Source organism: Cuculus canorus, chromosome 2, assembly GCF_017976375.1.
Source record: "Cuculus canorus isolate bCucCan1 chromosome 2, bCucCan1.pri, whole genome shotgun sequence".
Taxonomy (NCBI): domain Eukaryota; kingdom Metazoa; phylum Chordata; class Aves; order Cuculiformes; family Cuculidae; genus Cuculus; species Cuculus canorus.
In genome coordinates, this window is record NC_071402.1 from 100,743,841 (window position 1) to 100,770,018 (window position 26,178).

Genomic DNA, 26,178 nt, shown 5'->3' on the forward strand with positions numbered 1-26,178 from the left:
ACTTGCAAGCAAACAAGATGCTCTTGATACGAGATATTAAGGATTGTTCAAAAGTTTTTTTTTATCTTGCTTAAACACAGTAAATTAAGTCTTTCACGTTAAGTGTGAGCTTTGCATTCTGTTCTTAAATAAGCAGGTAGACTAACTCCTAACTTGTTAGGGCACAATTCCCATAAGGAAAGAAGGCTACCTGAATATTTCATATCTCAAAGCTGGTGAGTAGTAAATAAATTAATTTATTAAAGAACAGGCATCATTCCAGACCAACACAAAACCACTTTGTGAATGATGTCAGAATTTCATTGGTCAAGAAGTGCCTACCAACACAGGCACTACCATCTTTAGTAGCTATTCTACTCAAGTTATGAATGCTGAAGTGAATGTATGATCAAAAGACCAAGTGGTCTCAAGCAAACATGCAAAATAGCAACACTGAATAATTTGGTTACCAACATCACTTGATCACTGGTACAATGGACTCAGCCCATCACTTCAAGATTTTGCAATAGTGGATGGACATCACATCTAGTTATCAGAACTCAGTGGAGAAAAGTATTACATGAGGGGAATTGCAAAAAGGGCCTAGATTTGCAGAGTCAAAAAGAAAGGGGCCTTCAGACACCTAGGCTATGAAATAAAGAATCAGCCTATGTGGCATGAGGCCTTGGAAAGAATATTACAGCAATAACCTCAGGTTCAAAAGTAAACAACCAAAAACTATTAAAAACAAAACAAACAAACAAACAAAATTAATTTAAAAAAAAACCTCAAACCAAACTAATAACAAAAGAAAATAACAACAAAAAACACTAATCCCTTCAGGAAGAGCTTGACTCCAGAGACTCAGAAAGCACATGGAATGCCAGCCATGAACATCCAAATCATAAGGCATTGCGACCACAGTAAGCAAGTTAAAAAATGGACCAACATGTTTGTTTTGAAAGAGGTACCCTCAACAAACATCTGGACAGCAATCATCTTGAAAGGCAAAGGGTAACAGAAACTATACATTAATATGAGAGAAAAAAAATGAAGCCTGATGTAAACTGATCACAAGAAAAGAAATTCCTGCAGATTCAGTATTCTCTGTACGGTCCTGATCAGATACCTGTGTGAGTAGGGACTTATTTCTCACCCGTACTTTTTCTGGTTCTGGTCCTGCAGTTTTAGGTTGCTTTTTTTGATGTGTCATCAACTTGGTTATATCCTGTTAGAGGAATTTCATTTGTGGTTGTCATGAGCTGGAATTCACTTGTGTATTTATAAATTAACTTTTAATTACTTTTACTTTAAGTACTTTTAATTCTTTCAGGTGACTCATCCTACAATATGTTTTTCAAGTTTCATAAAGTGTGTTCTGTTGTTATTTTAAAATTAATATCATTATTACTTACTAGCACTGAAATCATGATTTGCACATGATGCTTTCAATTAATCTGTTTATGGGTGATTATGACCAAAAAACCAGTTAACTGCTCACTGTCATCTCCTACATTCCAACTTGCAGTAGACACAATGAAAATGAAATGATGTAGAAAATGAACTGGTTCTTGGAATAAACACGTATGAGCTGGCAGTGGGTATACTGAAATTCTGCAATGTGAGACTTCAACTTTTTCTGCACAGCATCTATAAATTGTGTATGTTAGGCTTCTCCTCAGCTCCTTGCATTGCATGTAAGCAGAAATATGCCTCCTGCTATTTCAGTTCCTCACAACCATACAACTTAATAATAACATTCCTCGTGAATTTTTTGCTTTCCCCAGATATTGCTGACTTTGTCAAAAGCGTGCCTAATCTTGCCAGTGCAAGATTTTGCTTCTAGGTGACTGACATTCCAGGCCTGCAGTTCACAGGTTGTGTGCTTGAGAAGTTGCCCTCACTGCGCCCTTCCTTCAGACTTCAGTTCTTGGTTAAGAAAACTACAAAGGTCTCCTACCCCTAAACCTATACACCGCTCCTGTTGCCTGATCACACATAGGAGTGCTTGGCTCCGTCTTCATTGTATACCACAGCAGGTGGAGGGTTAAATCTGTGGAAGACTTGCTAAAAAGATGCCTATGAAGGACCCATTGATCCTAGGTTTCCCAGGTCCATATAGATGCTGTGGGGTCTTGCACAGCCAATGCAAAAAATAAGAAAATCCTTTTCTGTGTTAACTCCATGTAGCCAGATATTCCAGATGTCCTCCTCCCCTTCTCCAGTAGTCTTAATAGTAGTCTGCTATTCATCCAATAGCAGCCTTAGCACCATCCTTGTCAAACCGGGCATTGATACTTGTACCAGTGTACCCTGCAACTTCATCTCAAAGGGCCATACTGAGCATTTGCTCACTCTCTGTGTCTATTTCTGGAGCCTCTTCAAAAGTTCAGTGATGTGTCCACCCAGTGAATCTGTACCTCCTGATTTGTGCTCAGTTGTGCTAGTACAGTTATCTCCATGCTAGAAGATGGATTACCCTCGGCAGCAGAATATCTCTTCATGTAAAGCTGTATGGTGTAGAGACTTTTCTTCTGACCCCTTGTCAGGTTCTGTTTAGGGTTCTGTAATTAAAGACTGCAGCTCAAATAATGAGTTTTGTCACAGCTTTCTTGAGTTCTCATTTGTAGATGTGCAGTTTTCAGCCCTTGTCAATGTATCATCAGCTTCACAGATCAATGGAGTGCCCAAACAACATAATATCACAGCATTCTACTCATGGCTTTGGCAACTGCCACCTTCTTGAGGGAATGAACAGGATTCTTGATTCTGAATGAACAGGAAGGCAGCTGTCATAGCTCTCGTCACATAAACAGAATAACTTATGCTCTGCAGAAAACCACAAGCCCTGAACTCTTGCATTATTGGAGTGACCTGCTCAAGCAAGAATAAATACACCCGTCAAAACTCAGACAGAATGCTGAAATATCTGAAAAAATATGAGATACCCTCATAGTAGCAGGATGTACCTAATGGCAGTGTAACCCAGATCTTTAGGAACACTGCTAAAGGCAAATGATCACCAAGAACAGTCAAGGAAGTTCATGAAGCCATGCCTTTACAAATTAAAGATTGCTGCTCATATAAAGGGAGATATGTTAATACAGGGAGAAACTGTATCTGGAAGACTAGATAAATGAAATCCAGCAATTTGATGTGCAAAGTCCTTGACTTAAGGACTAAAAAACTTTTGCTTTAAGCTGTGAATCAGTACGAATAGCCTGGGTGTATTAGTTTATCGTGAATTACCAATATAAAGTGGCTACAAAGGAAATGCAAGTAAAATCACAGAATGACTGAGAAGAGATAATTTCATAGAGAAGCATGGAAGCATTAAGGCTACTTTTCAAGGTATCCATTAGACCGTCTGGAATATGGTGCATGATTCTGGTCAGTTCATTTCATGAAAGATGAACACTTTAGAGAATGGCTGACAGGAAGGTGACATTGGATTGTACTCCAAAGAAAGAGCGGGGATTACACGCGGGATACAAGGCAGTAAACACAGTAAGAAAGTGAAAATGTGTGCTTTGTTTGCTGAAAGAGATAGAACAAAACATATTCTATACACACTTAAGAGAACAGTCCTTATTAAATACTATTTTTAAGTGCAAACACAATAGAACAGTCACTCCACAATGAAAATGCTCAGCTCTTATCTTGCAGTAGGCTAATCAGTAGAAAGTAAAGCAAGAGGCAATTTACTCTTAAATTCTGCGTGGCTATTAATGTAAAATTTCCACTCATCTTAACTTATGAGCAAATTAAATAAAGGATTTTCAAGTAGCAAACTTCCTCACAAAAATATGCATTTTATGTATCATTAGGATAGTGAAACAAGGGCAAAACAACATTCAGCTGTTCTAAAAAGACAGAGCTAGTAAAAACTGTCATGCCTACAAACACACACAAGAAGAAAAGCTTCTTAGATGACACTCATCATTTAAGCATGTTTTCAAAAAATGTGCCTGATCCCTCTCTGTCATTCAAGATTGAACAGTATTTTATTAGTGCAATGCTTTTGGTATTACCTTGGCTCTCTATTGCCTAATTTAAGATGTTTCTGTCTAGCAGCCCTCTTTGCAGTGAGCACTGGCATAGGCTTAGCTCTGCATCAATTGTTTTAATTCCATTTTGTCATTTTTAAAATGAAGACAGTAAGGCAAAAAAAATAGATTGGCAGAGGGACAGGCTATGAGAACACATTTCATTACTTAGCTATCACTTTTTTCTTTGTCTTGAAAAGTTTACAAGGAGCACTGAAATGGGGGTTTGTTGTATGAGGCAGCGGAAATGTGAGAAGTACAGATACTGATTCATAGTAAGAAGAATGTTGGAAAATTATGTTCCCATTTAAATCTGTTGCTGTTACAGAACAAAGAAACCCATTAGCGACTTTTTACTTTCCAGGTTCTCATTTGAGAGGTCTTGAGAAGCGTACACCTTCTTTGCCTCAATTATTACCTATTGCAAGGCTGGGGAGAAGAGTAAACATGGTCACTTTTACAAAAATCAAGTAGAAATATTCTGCATATCTCACTTTGCTCTCGCCACTGTTTACCTACTGCACCTGTCATCGTTAGAACACATACCTTGCATCTTCTTTTAGAAGGTCACTGTACTTCGGTCCAGAAGAACGGATGTTAAAAGGATCAGAATTATCATCTATTTCAAGAGCCTCAGCAAGATGCCTAAATTTAAGAGTAGGAGGGAACACCAAAACATTACAAAAACACAACTCAACAAAAGTAAACACACAAATACCCCCAGCCTCCCAAACACGTTGTCACTGAAGAGTAAAGATATGGGTTACTAACATAAATGAACAGCATGCAAAAGGCAGTCTGTACATTTGAAACCATTCATCTAGGACTTTACAACAGAATATTCTAATATGGCCTGAGACCACTGAATATAGATCCTTCATATTTATCAGTTTTTATCATTTATCCATATTTATCAGTTCTTTAGTGTGGGAATAAAGCTAAATATGGGGAGAAATGGGAACGCTACAGTTTTCTGAATTTTCCCCCCAAGTGCAGCAGTGTTGAGCAAACTGGATAAGATCAATTGTCCTCAAGTGATTGCTCAGTGTTTGCTGTAACCAAACAAGCTGGAAGGTTTATTTTTGGTCTTGCAAGACTGCCAAAGAAAGGGTTAAGCAGACTGGTAGACTTTCCCTCTGAAGTATCCCGTATCCTAACTTAAATCATATAATCCTAGAATCCTACAATCACTAGGTTGGAAGGGACCCACTGGGTCATTGAGTCCAAACATTCCTAACACTCCCTAAACCATGCCCCTCAGCACCTCATTCACCTGTCCCTTAAACAACTCCAGGGAAGTTGACTCAACCACCTCCCTGGGCAGCCTGTTCCAATGCCTGATGACCCTTTCTGTGAAAAATTTTTTCCTGTTATCCAGCCTGAACCTCCCCTGGTAGAGCTTCAGGCCATTCCCCCTTGTCCTGTCCCCTGTCACTTGGGAGAAAAGGCCATCTCCCTCCTCTCCACAACCTCCTTTCAGGTAGTTGTAGAAAGCAATAAGGTCTCCCCTCAGCCTCCTCTTCTCCAGGCTAAACAACCCCAGCTCTCTTAGCCGCTCCTCACAAGACTTGTTCTCCAGCCCCCTCACCAGCTTCGTTGCTCTTCTCTGGACATGCTCCAGAGCCTCAACAACCTTCTTGTAGCAAGGGGGCCAGAACTGAACACAGTATTTGAGGTGCAGTCTCACCAGTGCCGAGTACAGAGTGAGTATAACCACCCTGGACCTGCTGGTAATGCTGTTTCTGATACAAGCCAAGATGCCATTGGCCTTCTTGGCCACCTGGGCACATTGCTGGCTCATGTTCAGTCAGCTGTCAACCAACACTCCCAGGTCCTTCTCCTCTAGGCAGCTTTCTAGCCAGACTTCTCCTAGTCTGTAGCACTGCATAGCGTTGTTGTGCCCCAAAATCCTAATTTAAAACTTTCTCAACCTAGATTATTTCCGAAAAAAGGCGAGCAAATTCATTATCCACCTGTTCCTCTGAAGAGCTAAGCATTCTTCATCACACTGCAATCTGAAAGAAAAATACAGTTAGAATTACTGCTGCTAGTCATACTTTTCAAACTGCAATTTTGTTGGTGTCATATCATCACAGCCTAAAGAAGCAAGAAGAGTGCGTGAGTTGATTGTATTAGATCATATAATACAGCTAAAACCAAACAAACAACAAAGATGTTTGAGCAAACAACCCCTTCTGCAGGTCTTAAAGAGAAGCAGCAACTACCAAAGCCATATAGAAGCTGAGAAACACAGCTTTTGAAGTAGATATTATTATTTTGTTAAATTAGATCATTTGAGAAAAAAAATGCAGTTGATATTAGCATTGAGGGGATGCTAGGAAGGATGGGAAATTAGTAAAGGAAGATGTGACAAGGTCACTTACTCCTGTGCATCAGAAAAAGTTATCAGCCAGGAAAACCAGGGAAGTTAGTCATGTGCATGGAGGATTATAATACACCAAAACAATCAGTATTTCAACTGAGCCCATAACTTCTTGTGCTAGTGGAATTACGAATTTCCATTTTCTGTCTCATCTTTGAAAAACATTGTATAATTTTATTGTAATGGACTAAAATGTGACAGGAAGATCAAGAGTTTCCAAAATTTCACAGTGGCACTTACAAGCTTCTGCCCTTAGGCTACATATGTGAATTGATTCTGTTTATTATAGTTTCTTGATTTCAATAAAAAAAAATTCTACAAGAGAAATAGTTTCATTCAGTGACATGTATTATGTATGAAGACACACAGCTATAGGATCCTGAACTTCTGGTGTTTTACTCAAAGGAGGCAGAGGAAAGCTAACGTAATTTAAGATCAACCTAGTACTGTTTAAAGTTACCTGCCTCAAGAATCATTTTCTCCTTTTCTAAAAGAGGAATGTAGGCAATTTAGAGAAGCTACTCTAGAACTGACCAAACTTGCCACAAAAAGACCCAAACCTTAATAAGAAAACCATAATAAGAAAATCTAATAAAGCAACCAGTATAAAATGTCTACGGACAGGACCAGAGAGAAACACAGAAAGGCAATCTCTGCACAGTTTGCATAAAATATTCTGCTATTGTAAATGAATGCAGCAGATTTGTAAGTCACTTTGAACATTGCCTGACAATAAAGTAAAAACGTAATAACAAAAATTTCATGGGCCACTATCTCTTCCCCCTTGTTCCAGTATTTTGTAGATTAAAAGAGTGGGGAAGGGAGAATTAATACCATGCTCTTTAAAGTTGCACACAGGAATTAGTACAGTTCTCCCTCTTGCACCTTGTTTTCCCCTGCTCAGCTTTCTTCTCAAGTATGAAACTAGAGTGAACGTGAAGTCTGCAAGAAGCAGCTGCTTCCATGAGTCATTTCTGGTGACAGTTCATCTTGCTTAGACATTCAGTGTTGAAATTACTTCAGTGTACAAAATTGTCTAAAAGGATTTGGTAATATTGTGCTCCAATTTAATAGACATTAAACAAATAAACAGAACGGAATGACCAGCAACAGCTCTTGAAGTATGCCGGTATGAGCTTTTGATTACAGAAAGTCATGAAGCAACTGTACGGGAAATGTCACTATTTTGACTTCTCCTTAAAGAAATTACACTAAAAGTAAAATGACAAGCTATTCCAGTCCTGAGGAACATCAAGAGGAACCAAAAATTAATCACCAAAATTAAGTCACAAATGTTTTTGTGATTTAAAAGCAGATTTGTAGCACGAGCTACTATGAGAACACAGAAGTGCCAATCAAATCAAGATACAAATATAAGAAATGTAAAAAGGGTAACAGAAAAATTTTATAAATAGTAAGATGATGACTAGTGGAAAATATACCCTATTAAACATCCACAAAAAAAATGCTGGATTCTGAAACAGAAGATAATAGTAAAAAGTTATACTGTCTAGGAATAAGAAAACAATCCAGAGGAACTCTAAGGAGTTTTCCAGGTAGGAAAAAATTCTGAAACCACAATTATACTATTCCATACATAACTATAGCCACAAATCAGCCCATGATAGAGAACTTATTCTACAGGAATGCAAAACCCAGAACTGCTAACTAATTACAAAACACTATTTTAGCAGTACTGTTACAGTAGAGTCAGGTTATTCAGTTAGGATTTTGCTTACAATATTATGCATTTTCCATATGACCTATATTTCAGGCTTTCAATGTTTTTACATGTATCTCCTTACCTGGCCTGCTTCATTTCTTTTTTTGTAATAAGCCTACTGATTTCCACTGAATCTCCAAGCTGTAGGTCTGTTAACTTAGTGGCTATAGATATAGCAGCTATTCTGAAAAACAAGAGCGTTACATTTCATTTGAGGCAATACATAAACCTTTGAAAAGGTGTATAAAGCTGCATATTTAAACCTCCAGATGGAAGAATTAAGACAGACTGACCATTTCCTCATCAGATTTCAGAATGGGACCCTAGTTTCACATCACCTAATTTTAGGAATCTACTCTAATGTAAATTAAGAGGTTACTCTCATCTCCCTCAAAGCAGCTAGGAGCAAGACTAACAACTGGACACCCTTCTTCAGGGAATTTTTCAGAGTAGCAGTTCTAAGCAAGTCTAAACTAGAGAATGCAAATACTTTCTTCCCACCTGCTTATTATTCAAACTACATCTGACTGTAAAGCTGTAGTTGCCTTTTTATGTGATTCTTCTGTGTACAACTGAAACCTGTAAAGTGAATTCATGAAGTACTTAGAAATTCACTTAAAAATTATGGATGATATAAGCCATAAGGAAATAGCAAAATGCCTGAAACAGTTACTATTTTCTTGATAAAGATCCTTCATCATTCCCTTCAACAGCAAGCCTTCCCTGTCTGATTTTCATGCTAAAACTTCTATAACTAAAATATACAATAGTTTTTAGTGAAATATCCTCCACCATTCTCAAACAAAATCCTGAAAATGAGACACTCTATCCTCTGAATCATCTTTTCTGTTAAATTCATATAAAAGGATATGTTTATTTCTATATGCTTGGCATTGTACACAGAGAGCTAATCATCTACTGGGAAGGAGAATGATCATATTACATAAAAAAACACTGAAAAGCATCATCAGCTTCCTATTTATCAGGTGGTGACAAAGTCTAGGTAATGAGCCATTAGATGATACATCATCATCACTTGCATCATTTACAGATATAGCAGCACACTCCCTTTCCTGTTCCTTGGATGCTCTCTCACTGACAAAGACTAAAGCTGCTTCATCTTATAATGGGATATCCAACTTTTCTCAGAAACATTATCTTCCTGACCTTTCCACAGTAGTACTACATGAGTTACTTTGTTGTGTTTGGTTTTCTGTTTGGTTGGGGTTTTGTTGGTGTTTTTTTCCCTCCCCAAATGCGTAGATGGTGGGGAAAATAAGCCAAACCTAACTCACACAAACCCAGAATGTTTTAATCTTTCAGCAACCTCAAGAGTTGCAGTTAACATCTGATTTTACTCCTTCTGATTAGCAGGTTTTTCTCCTTGTTTTCATTAGGTAGTATTAAGCACCTATTATTATGTAGATACTAAGCCATCTTCTGTAAGAATTTGAATCTGGGTAGTGATAAGTAGGAAAAAAGCAGCATATCCTAAGCTGGGCCGGTATGAGGACCTCAAGAAGTTCCCAATAAAACAATCATTAGGAAGCTTTCTTTGAAAGAGAAAGAATCTGTGACTGTTCTTTCTTACCAACCAGGATGCAGAACAGAACTCTGGTTGCATATCAACTTCCCAGATTAAGTTGGGGGGGTGTATTTATTTATTTATTACTGTTTTGCTATTTTCATTTCAGAAGTTCCAAAGCCCTATTGCAATAAACAGAGTGAAGTAGGACTCAGTTAGCATATTAAGAGAGAAGATTTAGATGACAAAGCTCTCCTGCCTAAATTTAGCTATTTCAGAATGACTTGAAAATCACTCTTTAGCTTCCATCATCTGGACAGTAACTCACAAGTGGACTGCTATATGTAATCACCTACATTCAGAAGCCTAAATCTGACCTGCCTAACTAGTCTGAATTTAATTGCTCTGTGTAGGTAGTGTAGAGTTCCACATATGGGAGATTCAAGCTGTGACACACCACACACAGACTAATAACAGGGAAAAGAGGAATGCCTTCTAGTACAGCATAGGTGATATGAAAGCTCAGGGGAATAAAAAAAGTCACTTGTGAAACTACCAAAAAAGTGTGAAAAAGCTTGTAAATTAAATATATTTAGTCAAGCCTAAAATTTAAGCAAACTGCAAAGAACTAGCTCCAATGAGGACTGAAAAGAACTATTACAGTACAAACCTTTGATATGTATTAGATGCTTCAGAGCAAATCATACTCTCCTTTCTTCGTCCGCACTCACACTGAAGATCAACCTGTTTTAACACACGAGAGAGCAGCCTGTCTTTTTATGGCCATGGAGGGGCACAATGGAGGTAAATTTATTCATTTCAAAACTCCTATTTTAGTGTATTAATGGCTAATTAAAAGTGATTACTATTTTTTTTTAAAGTCGATATTACAAGTTAATGGAAAAAAAAATCATGCTTTCAATATACAAACACATCATTTTTTTGCCACAGCTCTTATTGACTGATAATTAAACCATACAATATATCTGTGAATTTGCAGTGGATTTTCTTTGAGTATCTAACCTTTGCACAGCAGGACGTTGTCGGACAGGGTGAGGAAGGGTGACATGGAGCCATACAGGGGTGATTACAATATAGCCTTGGAATAGTACATGGTTGTTTACATTCTTCATCTATAAGACATTCTCCTTTATGACAGATTCTTTTACATTTATGCATTCCACATTTTAACATTTGATTGCAGCGAAGTCCACAGGAAATGTCAGTGAGATGACAAGGAATATTGCTTCGCAGCTGGAAGAAAGGAGGAAAAAGATGACAACTAAAAATGAAAAATTATAAATGCAAATCTTGACTGTTCACACCTTCTTTTGGCACTGTCTGAGAAAGAATCATAATACTTAAATATCTTAAGACAAACACTGATGGGTTTTTTTTAAATCATAGTCCAATACTATGGTCTGAATGTGTATGGCATAAAAGATATACTTTTCTAATTTAATGATATTAGACTCAAACTCTAATAACATATTCCATTCCAAAGATGCCACAAAAATCTAGGCCTATAGTTTCAGAACATTATTTAGTATACAAAAATATTAAGTGTCCAGACTTACTTCATGCTTTCCCATACACCATTTCTGAGTGAGATAGGTACAGGGTGGACATTTCTCCTCACTATGACACGAATGATACACTGTAGTAACAGAAATATAAAAGCCAGCACAGTTTTATTAGCATACTTCAGTCAAACGCATTAAAGGAGACAGGAAAAACTATCAAATGTGAGTTTGCATTTCAGAACTACACAAATTATGGGAAGTATGATGCTTCATGCAAGGATAATCTGTTCTTTAAAGTACTCTTTTAAAAATTATGATGGCAATTTTTCAGGTGAATATTCTTACCTATTTTCTAAGGTAAATAGCAGAAAACTTTGTAACTTTGGAGCAGCGTTATACTAACAGACAGAATTTGTCAGGAAGCCTATCTGTTTGATCTATGCTACATTTTTTGTCATCAGCCAATGTAATTGCAAGGAATGCAGAAATTAAATGTTTGCTAGACTATCCTACTCTTTCAACAGAACACTGAATCTTTGGAATATAGCAATTAATGTGTTGAGACTACTAATAAGGATCAGGAAAAAAAAACAATGCTTTTACCAGTCAGAAGTGCCACTACTAGTATTCATCGCAAGTTTTCAGTTGGTTGGCTTTTAAGTGTAGACTTTTGGAAATATTCACAACTACCAAAAAAGCAAATATATTTTCCAACAGATCTATGTACATATTTCGATTTAAGAAAACCCAACCAAAACAAGAAATCCAGGTAAAACTGAATGGCCAGACTTACCCGGATGATCACAGTCATGTGGCCTGGTGCATGATTTTTTACACTCTGGCGGCTGAGTACCACAGGGGACAGGCGGGTAAATCACGGACTCACCACAATAACAAGTTAATTCATCAAAACCTGAAAAAAAAACAAGTCAAATATATCCAAATGGCTACATGTATTTGCACTTCTCCACTATGAGAAATCTAAATAACATGCAAATGTTTTACTCCCGCTTCATTTTTTTTTATATTAAGCACCACCATAGCGAATTTCTTAGTTTTTGTGGCTCCTACAATAAACTGAACTATGATCACTTCATCAGGAATTATGCTTGCTTTTAGAGAGTGGTTCTTTGACAGCAACATTTTGAACTGGAGCAAGAAAAATACTTGTGTCAAGTTGAAAGCTGTTGCTGTTCTAGTCTTGACTTGAAAATGGGAGATATCACTTGAACTCCTTTCCAGAAAGCACTTGTGCTCCAAACTTCCCTATGCCTTCACTTTTTCAGACCACTGGTTGGATTCTGTCTTCTTGCCAAGCCCCACACATGGTACTGGGAAGATTCCAGAGAAAATTACCAGAAGGCCACCAGTCTGTAGACTTCTTCCTATAATTTCTTATATATACTACTTTATGCCATTTAGTATTACTTGGATCCTCGATAATCAGTCTATGAACCTGTCCAAATACTTCAAAGCCAACTTTCTATGTTTTGCAAGTTCTCTGTCTCAGGCAGTATACATTTCCTTCCTTTTTTTTCCCTTCCACATCTGGGAAACAGATTTAAACTCTTATCACAATGTTCCAAATCTCAGGGGAAGAACATAGGGATAGAAATACTTACATACACCATCCCAACTAAAATCAAAACACTGCACAAAAGTTAATACAGTTCAGTGCTGGTTTTCATACTACAAAGAAACTGTGATGGAGACTGACTGGAATGGAAACTACAGTTCAAACAGATAAATCCTTGGAAAAACAGGACACTAAGAAAATATTAATATCAGAAGTCATTTAGAAAGAGATCTGAGAACAACAAGAGAATATGATTGGTCTATAAATCAATAAAGAGATATTGGATCAGGGAGAACAAGAGAGAAAGCAGGACGGGGTACGATAATAACAACAAAAAATTGTCATAACAATAAAAAAAAAAAAGTTAAGATTAGGATTGACAGTTGTCATCAGGTGCACAGTGCTCTGACAGAGAAGTGCACAGACCAGCAGTTTCATTTGTGCAAATAGTGCCTTTTTATCTACCACAATAAATTTATCCTCATTGGTCCTAGTTTAGTTACATCTGTACCCACATCTGCTGTTCCTGGTATGATTAGCTAGGTCACCCCAGCAACAGAGCTACCTAAGTTCTGTTAGCCTTGCAATATCACATTCCCAAAAAAATGTTCCAAACACCTCACTCCTCCAATTATCTCTGCAGCTAACTCTGGTTTTTGTTATGCTCAGAAATTTCTCATGTCCGTTTTTTATGGCCTCTTCAGCTAAATCTCAGGCCTGGTCCTAGTCATTTGTCCACGTATCTCAGAGTGCAGCAGTTAGTAAAAGAGAAAGGATCACACTTTTTGCCTAATGAAATTCGATTAAAATAAAATCCAGGAAATAAAAATGCTGGGGAGAACAAAACACTAAGGTATAGAAGAAATAAAAGCAGAAAGAAGTAGTAGAAAACCTGAGAAGTTTCAGAACACTCATCGATCTTCTGTGGAAAGAAAGCAGGAGAAAAAGCAAGCCCAAGGACGGGCTTTTGTTGTCCCCCACTACAGGTCTTGAAACAAGCTATAACCCTCCAAGGCTTCAAAGCCACAAATCTTCCTTGGTCAAGGAAGACAAGAGACCAGAAAGCAAGGTCCCTGGAAGACCTCAATGTTGGACAGGTACACTGGCTCCTTGCTATTAATGAGAAGTGATACATGAAAAATCGTAACTATAATGAAGGGTCCTTAACTAGCACTAATCAGGATAATGGAAAGGGAGTGCAGAGGGGTCTGATCCAAAATGCTGAAACACAACATCTGACAACTTTAAAAAAAAAAAAAAAAAAAGCTGTCTAATGCTAACCTCTTTCATTATCCCTAAGAGATACATCGCTGTCCTGAAATACTGAAGTAGGCTGGGTGTGTATAAAGATCCCCTAACACAAAAGGGGATCTCACTTCTAGCACTGAGGAAAATGACTCTGGAAAGGTAAAGTACCTGTGAAGCACACAGAACCACAGCAGTGTAGAAGCACTCTAGTATTGCATATTGATGTCAGCCCTCACCATTCCAGCAAAACCAGTAGTGGAGATGGAGGCAGGGGCAAGAAATCCAGTCTAAACTGTGGCAAATGGCTTGCAGCTGACATGTCATGGCACACGATACCACGGGTGATGCAGCCCAGCTACAAGAGTGGTGACTACAGAGATGAATCAGAATCAAGCCCAGTGCTGTGAAGCCGCCATCAGCTATAGGGTCAGAATCACACAATGTACGCCTCTGAAATCTGAAATACCATCATCCAGGGAAAGCCGGTGAGAAATCTCTGAAGACGGTGTTCAGCTGATTTACCTCCGGACAGATTCAGAATAGGAGACTTTACGGACACAAAGGTTTAATCCAAATGATCATTAAGTATCTGGCTCCTTGAGTAGGTAGCTGCTTTTCCTGTGTTCAGAAAAGGGCCTCACTGCAAAATTTCAGCAGTGAAGCTTGACCTTTTAATTGCATCGCATCCATCAGTGGAACCATCTACAGGGCAGGCAATCCTTAGGTCTCTCCAGACTAAGACAGACATCTGAATCTTAGGTCTGAGAGTGAAATACAATCGTCAGAAACATTGCAGCAAGAAGTTTAATGACCTGAAAGATCAAATCCATGAAATCCAGTGAAGAAAAACAATCACTTAGAAAAATCTGTGCATTCTGACTTAGCTAGACCCTAAGTTACTAACAGGACCTCTGAGATGTTTAGATTACTGCACTGTTTTGTCAAGAAAAAATGTTTAGACATAAAGACATTTATTTTTTGAAAGAGGTACAGTTGGCATGCACATCATACTCACAGGATATTAAGGCAGACTACAATGCTATTTCAGCTGCAGGAAGCTTTAAAGGCTCTAGTATCTCCTCTTTTCCAGGACATTTCCATGAAAAGTTTGTCTCCATAAAAATGGAGTTCTTTGATAACGTTCACATGCGTATGATATAAGAGACATGTACTACTGCAGTTAAGACACTTCCAATTGTATCCTGACAATGTACAACAGCTGTCTCTTTTTCCATGTCATGAGGTCTGGTTCACACTTTCAACCTCTCACTGTCCTCCTTCCCACATTACAGTAAGCAGAGTTGCAAAGCAGTACTCAGTTTTTAAGAAAGAAACTCACTCTTCTCCAGCAATGACTGCAGAACTACTAAACAGAAGACAATATTTGATTAAAGTCAAAAGGTGAATATTTATATTCCATTCTAGAGATACCCTCTCAGTTTTATTGTAGATTACAGCAGATGCAAAAATAAACCCAGAATTCACAGCTGTATGACTTAATGATGACGAATTTAAAGACAACTTTCAAACTTCTTAAGCGAACTCTGAGCTGAAAAATAGATACAAGCAGAAGAATCCACTGAGGGTGTTTTCTGCCCAACTTTCAAAAGCTGCGTTTAATAAATAGCTTATAATTTCTGTGAAACTACAGCTATATAAAGAAATGGGAAACCTATATTAAAATACAGCAGATTGAGAAAAAAAAAATCAACTGCTATCACATTTGAAAATGTACCATATCAACTAAAGGTTCTGCTACCAGAAGGAAACATAAGTGTTCTTCTGTCTGCTTCAGGCTAAAATCAGGAAACTGAGTATTATCTACCTATTCTAATACTGCAAAATAATCAACATATGGTGCCCTGCATCAAGTGGGAAAAAGCAGTTGTAGAAAGCTAGTAAATTTAACTGGCCCAGCTTTTAACATATACATGTCTAGAGCTACTGCACCAGCTTAAATCTTTAAATAGTTCAACAATCCTAGGAAAATTAATACCTGTTGGCTGTCAATCTATTTCTAGCAATTCAGTACTAAATCTGACCATTCAGAACATGACCAGAAAGCCTAAAACACACAACTACATCTCTTATTTCTTCAGCTGGTCCTGTCCAGATAAAAATCACTAGTGTACCAAGTTGGCAAAGTCTGAATTCTAAGCAACTAAACAAATTCTGCTACATACTTCAATATATTTAACAGTTACTTTGAAATTATCTTTCTAAATTCCTTTTTTTCCCTTGCATGATTCCTCAAATTTCTGAAGTGACTGTTGGATCAAGATACATAACTGAATACATTTCATTGCAATTCAACTTTCACTATTAAAAACAACCCTTAGTAAACTCAGCTAAAATTAAATAACTTTCTCTTTCATGAAAAAAAACATACAATCAAAATTAACTGCATACTCTTCAGGTTCTGGTCAATTCAGACCACATTCTAACTCCGTCAAGTTAAATGAATAAATTTTTATATGAAATAATGTAGTCTTGCACATAACTCACTTGTTTGCCAGCATGTTTGACAGCTGCCCCGATGACAGGGTTCTTCACATCTATGAAGCCCACAGTTGAGTTTACGACCACAAACCAAGGAACACTTATGTTCTGTGTCCTAAAGGAAAGCAAAAAAGAAAAGCAAACCAATGGGGTTTATAGTTTCTGTGTGAGGTCATTATCTAGTAACAGACAAAACCGTACTGTGCAAAAAATAGCTTGAGCCTGATCTATACAGTTTTTCCATCACTGTACAAAAACATGATTTTTAAAGAGGTTTCTACTGCAAATATAGCTACATCACAGCTTACGCTTCCTGTATTAATATCTTTCTGATCTCCATTCTCCCTGGAATCACTGCATTGACAAAAAGCACCTTTACACTGATTTAATTGCATTTATGCTAGGACATGCTTTTACATTTACAATTATACCCATAAAACAAACGTTGTAAAATAAATGCACACACAAACTGCAAATAGAGACTGAAGATGCACAAAAATGGAAAGACAGAAAAGCAAAAAAGTCTTTTAACATCACAACCAAAACCAAACACACATCACAATAAACATTATTATAAAACCACAGGCAAACTTACCACGCAGCAAATTTCATTACACTTGTGTCGTCCACATGATCTTTTCTTGTTGCATCGCTTGTCACACATGAATGTAATAGCAGCTATTAAAAACAAAAAACAGTCATAACTTTTATGTCTTTGCTTATGCTAAGAACAAAAGCTGCAATCACAATGTTATGCTAAGGCTGTTGCAGAGCATGGTTTGGAGACACTAACATAGAGCAAGACTGCGAGCAAACTTTTAAATTAATTGCTCTTCCACATTAATTCTGTACGTGAACACTTGGCTTCCATTAAGCAAACCCGTGTTCAAAAGGATTTTGAAGAGAAGAATACACAAAACTAGTTTATTTCAAGCTAGCCTTTACACCATAAAAACTGCACAATATAACACAGAACACAGGATATCCTGATACACTGCAGTACCACAAATGTCCAATTTAAGACTGCTGAAATTTGTAAAGCAGTAAAAGTCAACTAAATACAACTAATACAAATACGCTCATTAAGTTAGTGCTAACAAAGAACATCCTTATGACCCACAAGTAACAAAAGCAATTACTTCTGGCTTCAAGAGAAAATATCAAAGTAGGAAACATGCATATAAACTACTTTATGTATTGCCAGTAAGTATCTCAGCATGACAAAGGTCCATGAAGTAAACATTCACTATGGTGAATTTTGAAATGCTACATCCAGAATAACAAGAAGTGTCAAATTGGAACTCTCTGCCAAGCTCAGATGCAAAGACCAGCAGCATATAACTGTGAAGCTAAATCAAAGCTTGTATTTCCCCTGGGACTTGTACAAGAGCAGAGCAAAAAAAAGGCATTACTCTGGATCTGAGCTAGGCAAGTTGACCCAAAGATATACAGGATACTGGAGGCAGCTAATCTACTGAATATAACAGGGGGAACAAAAAACTGTTCAAATTGAAAGAGACAGCTTGTCTGGAATCTTTGAGATGAAATACTGAAGTCTTCCCTTATGTAGAAGATGGATAGAAACGCAAGATGTTTATTTCAAACTTCTTCCCAGAAGTGTGAACAACAGCATCTCAAGAAATGACTGACTTGGCATAGAAGTATGGATAAAAGCAGTAGTACTGATCAGATGTTTGCCAGCTGTGTGATTCAAACATAAAATTATTATGAGCTGTGTATTGTTTTTATAACAATTTCACATCATATATGTAACGTAACATTGTACCTTTATTTCTGAGGAGAGCACATGGTACTTCCTAGGAAGCAAAGAGAGAGACCTTAGGTTAAAACAGATGAAACAACTGAAACGTACTTATCTAGGAACACCTAGTCACATGACACAGAAAGAAGTAGCACTCTGTTTTTGGGAAGTTCTCACTTAGAAGTTTTAACTTCTGTATACAAAAACAAAACAAAAGGTAGAAAAAAACCTCAACTCTTTTAACACAATACTTTTTCCTTAGAGATTAAATACCAATTAAAAAAAAATGTGGTTTTGTATTCCCCACTTAATTCAGCAGACAATGTTGTGAGGTGACAGAAAAAGGTTTGTCCTAAGGAAACAGAAACATGTATGGAGGAATCCAAAAGAGCTCTCCCAGAGAATAGTGAGAACACAAATTTGTGCCCTGACCAAGTGTCCCAAAAATGCAAGTCTGACATGATAAAAAAAAAAAACAAAACCAACAAATATACATTTAAATCTTCAGTCATCACAACTTCACATTCTGAGTTGTCATTTCTGAGCATCACATTTTTAAGAACTGACTTGAATTATTGTTGTAGTTCTGGTGTCTGAGAAGCACAAACTGAAAACTCCATTTTTACTACTTTGTTCCAGGCCTCAAAACGAAAGATTATCTGAAGCCATCTACCCCATAACTACCTTCAGCAATCTTGGAGAAAACCGTTCCAACCTCACGTAAAGTTTCGGTCACCTGCACGTATTTAGACATATATTCAGAAGCCATCTCCATTTACAGATTATATATAACAGGTCAGAAAAGTCACCAAGGCTTCCCTGACAGTAGTCAAGACTTCAAAGCTATGATTACAGAAAATAACATAGTTTAAAAATATAGTAATTATTATATAACAACTGCTGTGCATCTGCCTGGTCACTAGATAGATGTACAAAGAATAAGGACCATTGAAAACTTCAAATTCTCTCTGAAAAATTCAACTACAAATCTACAAGCTATTATTATACATTTTTAGTTAGCTTTTTATGTTAGGCTACCTTTCTTCTCTCAGTTTACATTATTCTTGGTAAAAGTACCATTCTTTGTGCTATACAAATACTGCGGGATAACATAAGACTTTGCAGCCAGCATAAACAAACGGAATTCTATGTGAACTCTGAAAAAATACTTCAAAATTGACTTCACAGTAAGCAGCACTTCACAGTATAATCTAGTTAGCATCTGTAAGTTTGTACAGAATGGAGGTTCTTGCAACTAAGGAGCACAGCACCTCTTATACCTCTCAAACTTCTTTTCTCTATTACTTCAGTTCCTTTTTCTGCCCAGCTTGCCTACTTCCACGGTCAAGCTTTATACACTCACCTTTTTTTTGAAGCCACACCTACAATAAATATTTGATGTACGAGAACACGGTCTGCAGTCGCCTTCATGGCAAAGGCTTTCACACGTATGAATGAACTCTAGTAAAATGAAACCACAAATATTAATAATTAATAAAAAAATTAAATCCATTACCTGGAACATTCATTACGAGCAACAGTGGTCAAGGATATTTAACTTATGTGCAGTACCTTTCCAAACAAATTAACTATTTTGAGTTAAATGTACATAAAATTTTGCCATTATTTTCAACTTTTTAATCCTGAATCTGCAGACTAGAGTTTCAGGTCTACAATTAACATTGTAAAAAATATTTAAAATGTATGCATTTTCACTAACATATTAAAAAAAAAAAAGATTGCGTGATACTCTCTCACCCAAGTTCCAGGAATGACTTACAATAACTTACCCTCATATTTCACTTACTAGGTTAATTGAAATTCAACTAAAAGCTAAATTACTTATTCTCTTTCTACGTGTTGTGCTTGGACTGACAAAAGGGATTTGTCATTAATAAGAAGCTTGACTTGAACTTGACAGCATTGCGCTCTCTCTTTCTCGCTCTCTAAAGTTTAACCAATCACAATCAAATATGTAGTGTGTAAAACTGGAGCTTCACAAAATTTCACCATTAAATACACCTGAGTTACCTAATCTACTCACTAAACTGCCAAGTCACTTCTGCACATAACTTCCCCCTACTTTCCAATGCTACTTTTAAAGTCATGACCCAGAGTATTTACTAGAGGCATCTGAACAAAGTCCTCTACCAGTCTCAACAGGAAAGTCAAAGATCTAGGTTGCCTTTTAAAAGATAAGTACGTACTATTCTGTAAATTCCTGCAGCTCTCTCTGTTCCTCTACCAATATAGCCAAGGTGCATGTAAACAAAACTTTGAAGGCTGGCTAGCATTAGTGCTTCCTAGACAAATGTATTTCCTGATTTTAAGGTATCATTATGAACAAGCAGCCAAACTGCAGGCTCTGCAGTGACTTTTAAACTCAGTTAGGTTAAAACCCAAAAATAACTAATAAAAAAAACACAAACAATGAGATAATTTGAATACTTTGTTGCAGAAAGTTCCAATTACCATAGCTACCACAAGAAAGAGGTTTGCCACATGTTTTTCCACACGAGGGGATCGGGTCTGTGCATATTTTACGTTCAACACATCCTAACTCCAGTAACTTGCTGAGAGGAGTCTGACCACAAGGACAGCGATATACTACTTGTGGAAGCCGTGGACAGAGCTGACAAGGCTGAGGATGGCATACTTGCGTACAGTTGTGCCTCCCACAATTTAATTTTCTAGGAATAAAAATAAAGGGGGAATTATCCAAGAGCATCGTGATCACCAAGTGTGAATAAAGTGGCTTTATCTTTTCAAAAGCCTAAATCTTACTTGCCACATATGTTCTGACATGAAAAATTCCCAAATCCATCAGAGAACTCTTCCTTTGTCCCACACAATACTTCTTTAAAGTTGTTTCCACAGTAGCACACTAAAATATTACACAGAAAAGACAAGAGAATCAGTGACAAAACACCTCTGGCAGTACAGCAAACATAAAAATGTAAAATGTGAAAAATTGTTAGTTTTCAGAAGGATAATGAAGTTGCTGTACTTTAGATTTATTTCAGCAATAGAGGTTTCCCAGTCCTAGAAGATGGAATTCCCATTTGTTTTAATAAGGTGATAAAAGACTACAAGGGAAATAGTATTGGCACAAAAAGCTTACTTTTACACACTTACTTTTTACATATTACAAGTTAACTACCTTAAAAGTTGAGAAAATTAACTTGCAGTTTTCTATATTAACTGTCCAGCAAAACTGTATTTGTATAATGGTACATATACTTGGACAATTTAATTCCCATTCAAGACCAAGTTTAGAAAATTTTAACAGAAGCCAAGAGCAGCTTGTTGAAATATGCTTTCCTATACTTGTTTCTATTCTTCCGTGTACCGTTTAATCACATCTCAGAACTATACTAAAAGATTAAGTAGGATCACAGGACAATTCCGGTCAGAGGGGCCCTCTGGGAATCAGCTAGTCCAAACCATAAAGCAGAGTCAGCAACTCTGTTCATGTTACTCAGTGTTTTATTCAGCTACATCTTGAAAACCTCCATGCTTCCAAGAAAGGTGCTTTTCCTTATAGCTAATTATAACATTTCAACTTAGGCTCATTGTTTCTCATCATCCCACTATGCACAGCTTGTCTCCTGGACTACCTCCTATTAGCCATTGAAAGAGGACTACTCATCCTTCTCAAGCTAACAAAGTCCAGTACCACTAGTACCATCCAACAGCGCACATGTTCCAACAGCCTAATTACCTTTGCATGATTCTATCTAATCATGTTTATATTCTTATTTAAATATACAGACTGACACGTTTTCCATTTTTTAAATATTCTAGCAATTGATTTTGGTTTTATTAAGTAAAAATAAAGCACTTGCTCCTTGGTACTGGGGTTTCTTTCACCCCCTTTCTTTTATAGCACAGAGCAACTATACATAAGGCTTATACATACCTTGCTGCACTGTTAACTGGCAAGGTGAACATTTTCCCGCATGGCACACTTGAGTACAGCTGTGCTTACCACAGTTTAAAGTATTTCCACATACATTAGAACAGTGAAATTTTGTTGACTGGCCACAGCGAACTGAATGACTGTAGGGAAATGACATCACAGCCTGTAAGCTACCATAGTATTTATAGAGCATTTAATTAAGAGGAAAACACTTTCAGTAAAATGTCAAAGCCTCTGAAAGGGAACATAACTCATTAATGCAAGTTCTTAAGAAAAAAATCTGATATTTTCCTCCCTGCTTCCCCTCTGCCATCCCTCTAAAGTAGGACACACTCTAAAGTGAGTCTACAGAACTTTCGCTCAACAGCGGGGGGGGAAAAAAGGTTACACTATAAATTTACAGATTTAACGTAACGTATGGTTACAGATCACCCCAGAAGAGCATATATTTTTATTATAGATATCTTTCCAAAGACTTAAACAATCCTAAGTCCACTGACCATAATGAAGACAAGGATGCGAGCCTTAATATAGTGTAAGTAATCTATGAAAAGAGTTGGGTTTTCTAAATTCAATTGTTTAAAAAATGAGACAAAACAATAAATTCTCCTATCCTTCCATTCTGGCTGGCCTCATACAATGGCTGTAAAATGCACATTTGAAATAGCAGCTTTAAACCATCTTGAAGTCAGAGGTGCCATACTATACATCTTGGATGCTAATATAGTACGTATGAAGAAACATTATCTAGAATTAAATTTTAAGTATCAGATGCAGTATTACAAAAATCAGCAATCTGATTAAAGTTGTTGGCACCAGGGAAAAAATAATAAATCAGAGTTGGTTGTAGGTGATCTTACTATGTAAAATAAAATTCAGTAATCTACAACCAATACACTTTTCTCCTTAAGACAAAGTGCTTTCAACTGCAAATATTGCCACAGAAATGGCTGTATTTTCTTTTGAAAAATGAAGATAATTTAATTTTATATTCAAACTTTCAGAAATAATGGTAAAAAGTCTGAAAACCTTTTCTCTAGAGCAAGAATTCTAACATTGAAATCATGTTCTGTTTGTTTTGGTTCTGGAAACAACCACACGCAAAGATTTTATTATACAGAATCAGTTCTAGCTAGCTAGAACAGGGACACTAAAGACTCAGAACTGAATAAGAGCAATCACAGACAGTATGGGCAGTACAGTCCTGCTGTTGGCAATGACGCTATATATATCAAACACACAAGCAAAAGATAGCCTTCAAGTCTGGAATAAACTACAGACTTCTCTTTTGCTAGTGTTACAGCTTCCCAGAAATGTATGTGTTATTTTTGGAATTATTATTTCAGGAATGGAGCAATCCAACATTAGATTCCATTCAGGTAGAAAAGATATGACTTTTTCTACTTCTTTCTCTTTTACAAAATAAAATAAGTAAATACTCAAATAGGACTTCAAAATCAAATAAACTCACAAACAGCTTGAACAATTCAGCTACAAGTGTCATCAATTGATTTTAACACAGACAACTCTCATTAATTTTTATGTTTTAAAAGTAATTGCATTTTTTAAATATAAAATTCTTCAAATTATTTTAGCACATAAAATTACAGCTTAGAAGAAACTCTGTTCTGTAAACTTACAATAAACTACAAGAAAGAAGTTATTATTTATTATTATTTTAACATACTACTATGTAAACTTTTGTTTGTACTTGAAGCATTCTCACCTTGTTTGTCCACATTCACATGTTTTTGTCACAAAGGCTGGGCATGATGGGCAGGGTCCTGGATGGCACAGGCTTAAAAATAAGTCATAAAAGCAAACAGAATTGTAAAGTTAACTTCAGCTTTACTACATTCCTAGAGAAACAATCCACCATGAGTCATTCTGCAGTGCACTTTCAGAACATTATATAAGCCACCTACATTCCTGCAGGGTATGAATTATTAACATACACACAAAATTAGATTATTACAACTGCATCCATCTCAAATGTCACTGATGTTGAAGGAAAACTTCAGTATTCCTGCTGCTGTCAAATCAACAGTAACAGCACTACCTACACATTTTTTATTTTGCACTTCACTAGAAGATTTGCATCAACCCAACTATGTTCCCCATTGATAACGCTCAAAAAACAAGCAAATATAACATGTCAAACCACTAATATATTTCTTTTTTCAGTGATCTTTAATAGATCAGAGACAAAAACTTCACTAAGAATTTCTTCTTTTGAGTTAGTGGCTTTATCTTGGAACTCAGAACTTCTACCACCGGCACTAATTGTTGCTCCCTGAAGAGTGGCTAAAATCAAGAAGCCACCCTGTGAGCAATCCTAGCACTGAGTATCAGCGTTTAGAAACAAAGCCTTAGTGTAAGGCTTCAAGGTTAAGGTGATCTCAGAGGAATTTTGCTGTGCCACGAGAATGAGGGAGCTGGCTCAAGATAATTAGAACTAGGCATGGGAACAAAGATGTGTGATCTAACAATGTAACTCTGCGATTAGAATGTTTTGTAAATATCTTGATTCCATGGAAACATGTAACTTGGGAAATGTAACCAATCACTGTCTGTCGCTAGGATGTGTCATACCAATCATCAATTAACATGATTACTAATTAGAACTTAGTTAGGTATAAAACCAGAATGAAAGATTGAATAAATGACTTCACTCTGATCATATTGGTCGCTGTGTGTTGTTCCTTCTTCCGTCGCAATTGGCACCCGGAACAGGGACATAAGCCCTGTGGACCCTCAGATCGGACTTGGGCACTGCTGCCTGAGATATATCCGAAATAGGAAAAGAGCCTGAGGGGATGGAAAAGCCGACCAGAGAGGTGAGTGCTGGCCCAGCACTTGGGATAATTTTGATGAGCTGCAGCTGCTAGTATCGAGCAGGAAGCTCTAAGGAAACTCGCCACTGGCCAGCTAAGCGGTCGGGGAGGAGATGGGCCCCGTGCATTCATCCGAAGATAAGCTCGGATTGAAGCTGCATTGAAGCTCCTCCAACATATTCTCTCTATGAGAGGAATTACATATAAGGAGACTGCATTGCGGTCGTTATTAAGATGGGCTTATGATAGGAATATTATGATAAATACTGAAGCCCTATTTAAGAAAGATATTTGGGAAAAAATGGGACAAGTGTTGTTTGATGAATGCTCTAAAGGAGATAAAGAGCTCGTACAGTACCTTACACTGTGGCGATTAGTAAAAGAGACTTTGTGTAGTATGGAGACTGAAAGAGTGGTTGCAGCCTCTGCGTATGCCGCTATAAGCAGGAAGCAGGACATTAATGCTGATATTTCTTTGTCTGCGCTTTTGTTTGGCATATCTAACATGCCAATGTGGGGACCTTTTCCTAAAGACTGGCCTTCCACTCCCACAGCTGGAGGAACATGAGGAGACCTTGGGAGATGACGAAGAAGATAAGAGGGAGAAGAATCATGTACACCGACCCATATATCCTTCCCTCCCGAAAAGTCCATCAGTCGCATCGTTAGGTGACTCTTTTAGTGAAAATTCTGATCACGAGGTGCCGCCTGAAAATTCTACCTTTCGACAAGACTTTGATAAGCTTTTAGCGAAGTTAGAAGAGATCCGGGCCTGGCATGAAAAAGCAGGCTGCTCTCCGGAGCTGCCTCCACCAGATTACTCCGGCTCACATCCACGCTGTGAACCAACTGCCCCGGCTCTGTCAGCCATGCAATCCCCAGGGTTTGAAGCTGTTGGAGCGGTTGGGGGGGGCAAGCTGTCAGGGGCCAGGGGCATGATGGCAAGGGGTAATAAGAGGTGCGATTTTAGAAGGGGTAACAGTGGAAGCTTTTCCTGTTTTGCTCAATACACAGATGGGTAGAAGTGAGTGGGATCCGTTTGATTGGAAATTGTTGAAAGAAGTAAAAGCTGCTTGTATGCAATATGCCCCCCCTCTTTCCGATGTAAGATCTCCACTGAATACCACTAATCCACTGCTCTGTCCTCCACTACTAAGTGAA

At 37.4% G+C, this 26,178-nt stretch overlaps 1 protein-coding gene across 1 annotated transcript in view; it reads right to left on the reverse strand.

The window, feature by feature from the left end:
- The window catches only part of NFX1 (nuclear transcription factor, X-box binding 1), a 72,366-nt gene that overhangs the window by 11,416 nt on the left and 34,772 nt on the right, over positions 1 to 26,178 (reverse strand). The window contains 15 exon segments of the mRNA XM_054060374.1: positions 4,572 to 4,670; positions 5,999 to 6,040; positions 8,214 to 8,315; positions 10,327 to 10,400; positions 10,680 to 10,910; positions 11,234 to 11,313; positions 11,973 to 12,092; positions 16,509 to 16,617; positions 17,098 to 17,180; positions 18,289 to 18,319; positions 19,628 to 19,725; positions 20,737 to 20,954; positions 21,049 to 21,148; positions 22,184 to 22,323; positions 23,910 to 23,981. Coding sequence (XP_053916349.1) covers positions 4,572 to 4,670; positions 5,999 to 6,040; positions 8,214 to 8,315; positions 10,327 to 10,400; positions 10,680 to 10,910; positions 11,234 to 11,313; positions 11,973 to 12,092; positions 16,509 to 16,617; positions 17,098 to 17,180; positions 18,289 to 18,319; positions 19,628 to 19,725; positions 20,737 to 20,954; positions 21,049 to 21,148; positions 22,184 to 22,323; positions 23,910 to 23,981 — 1,599 coding nt within the window.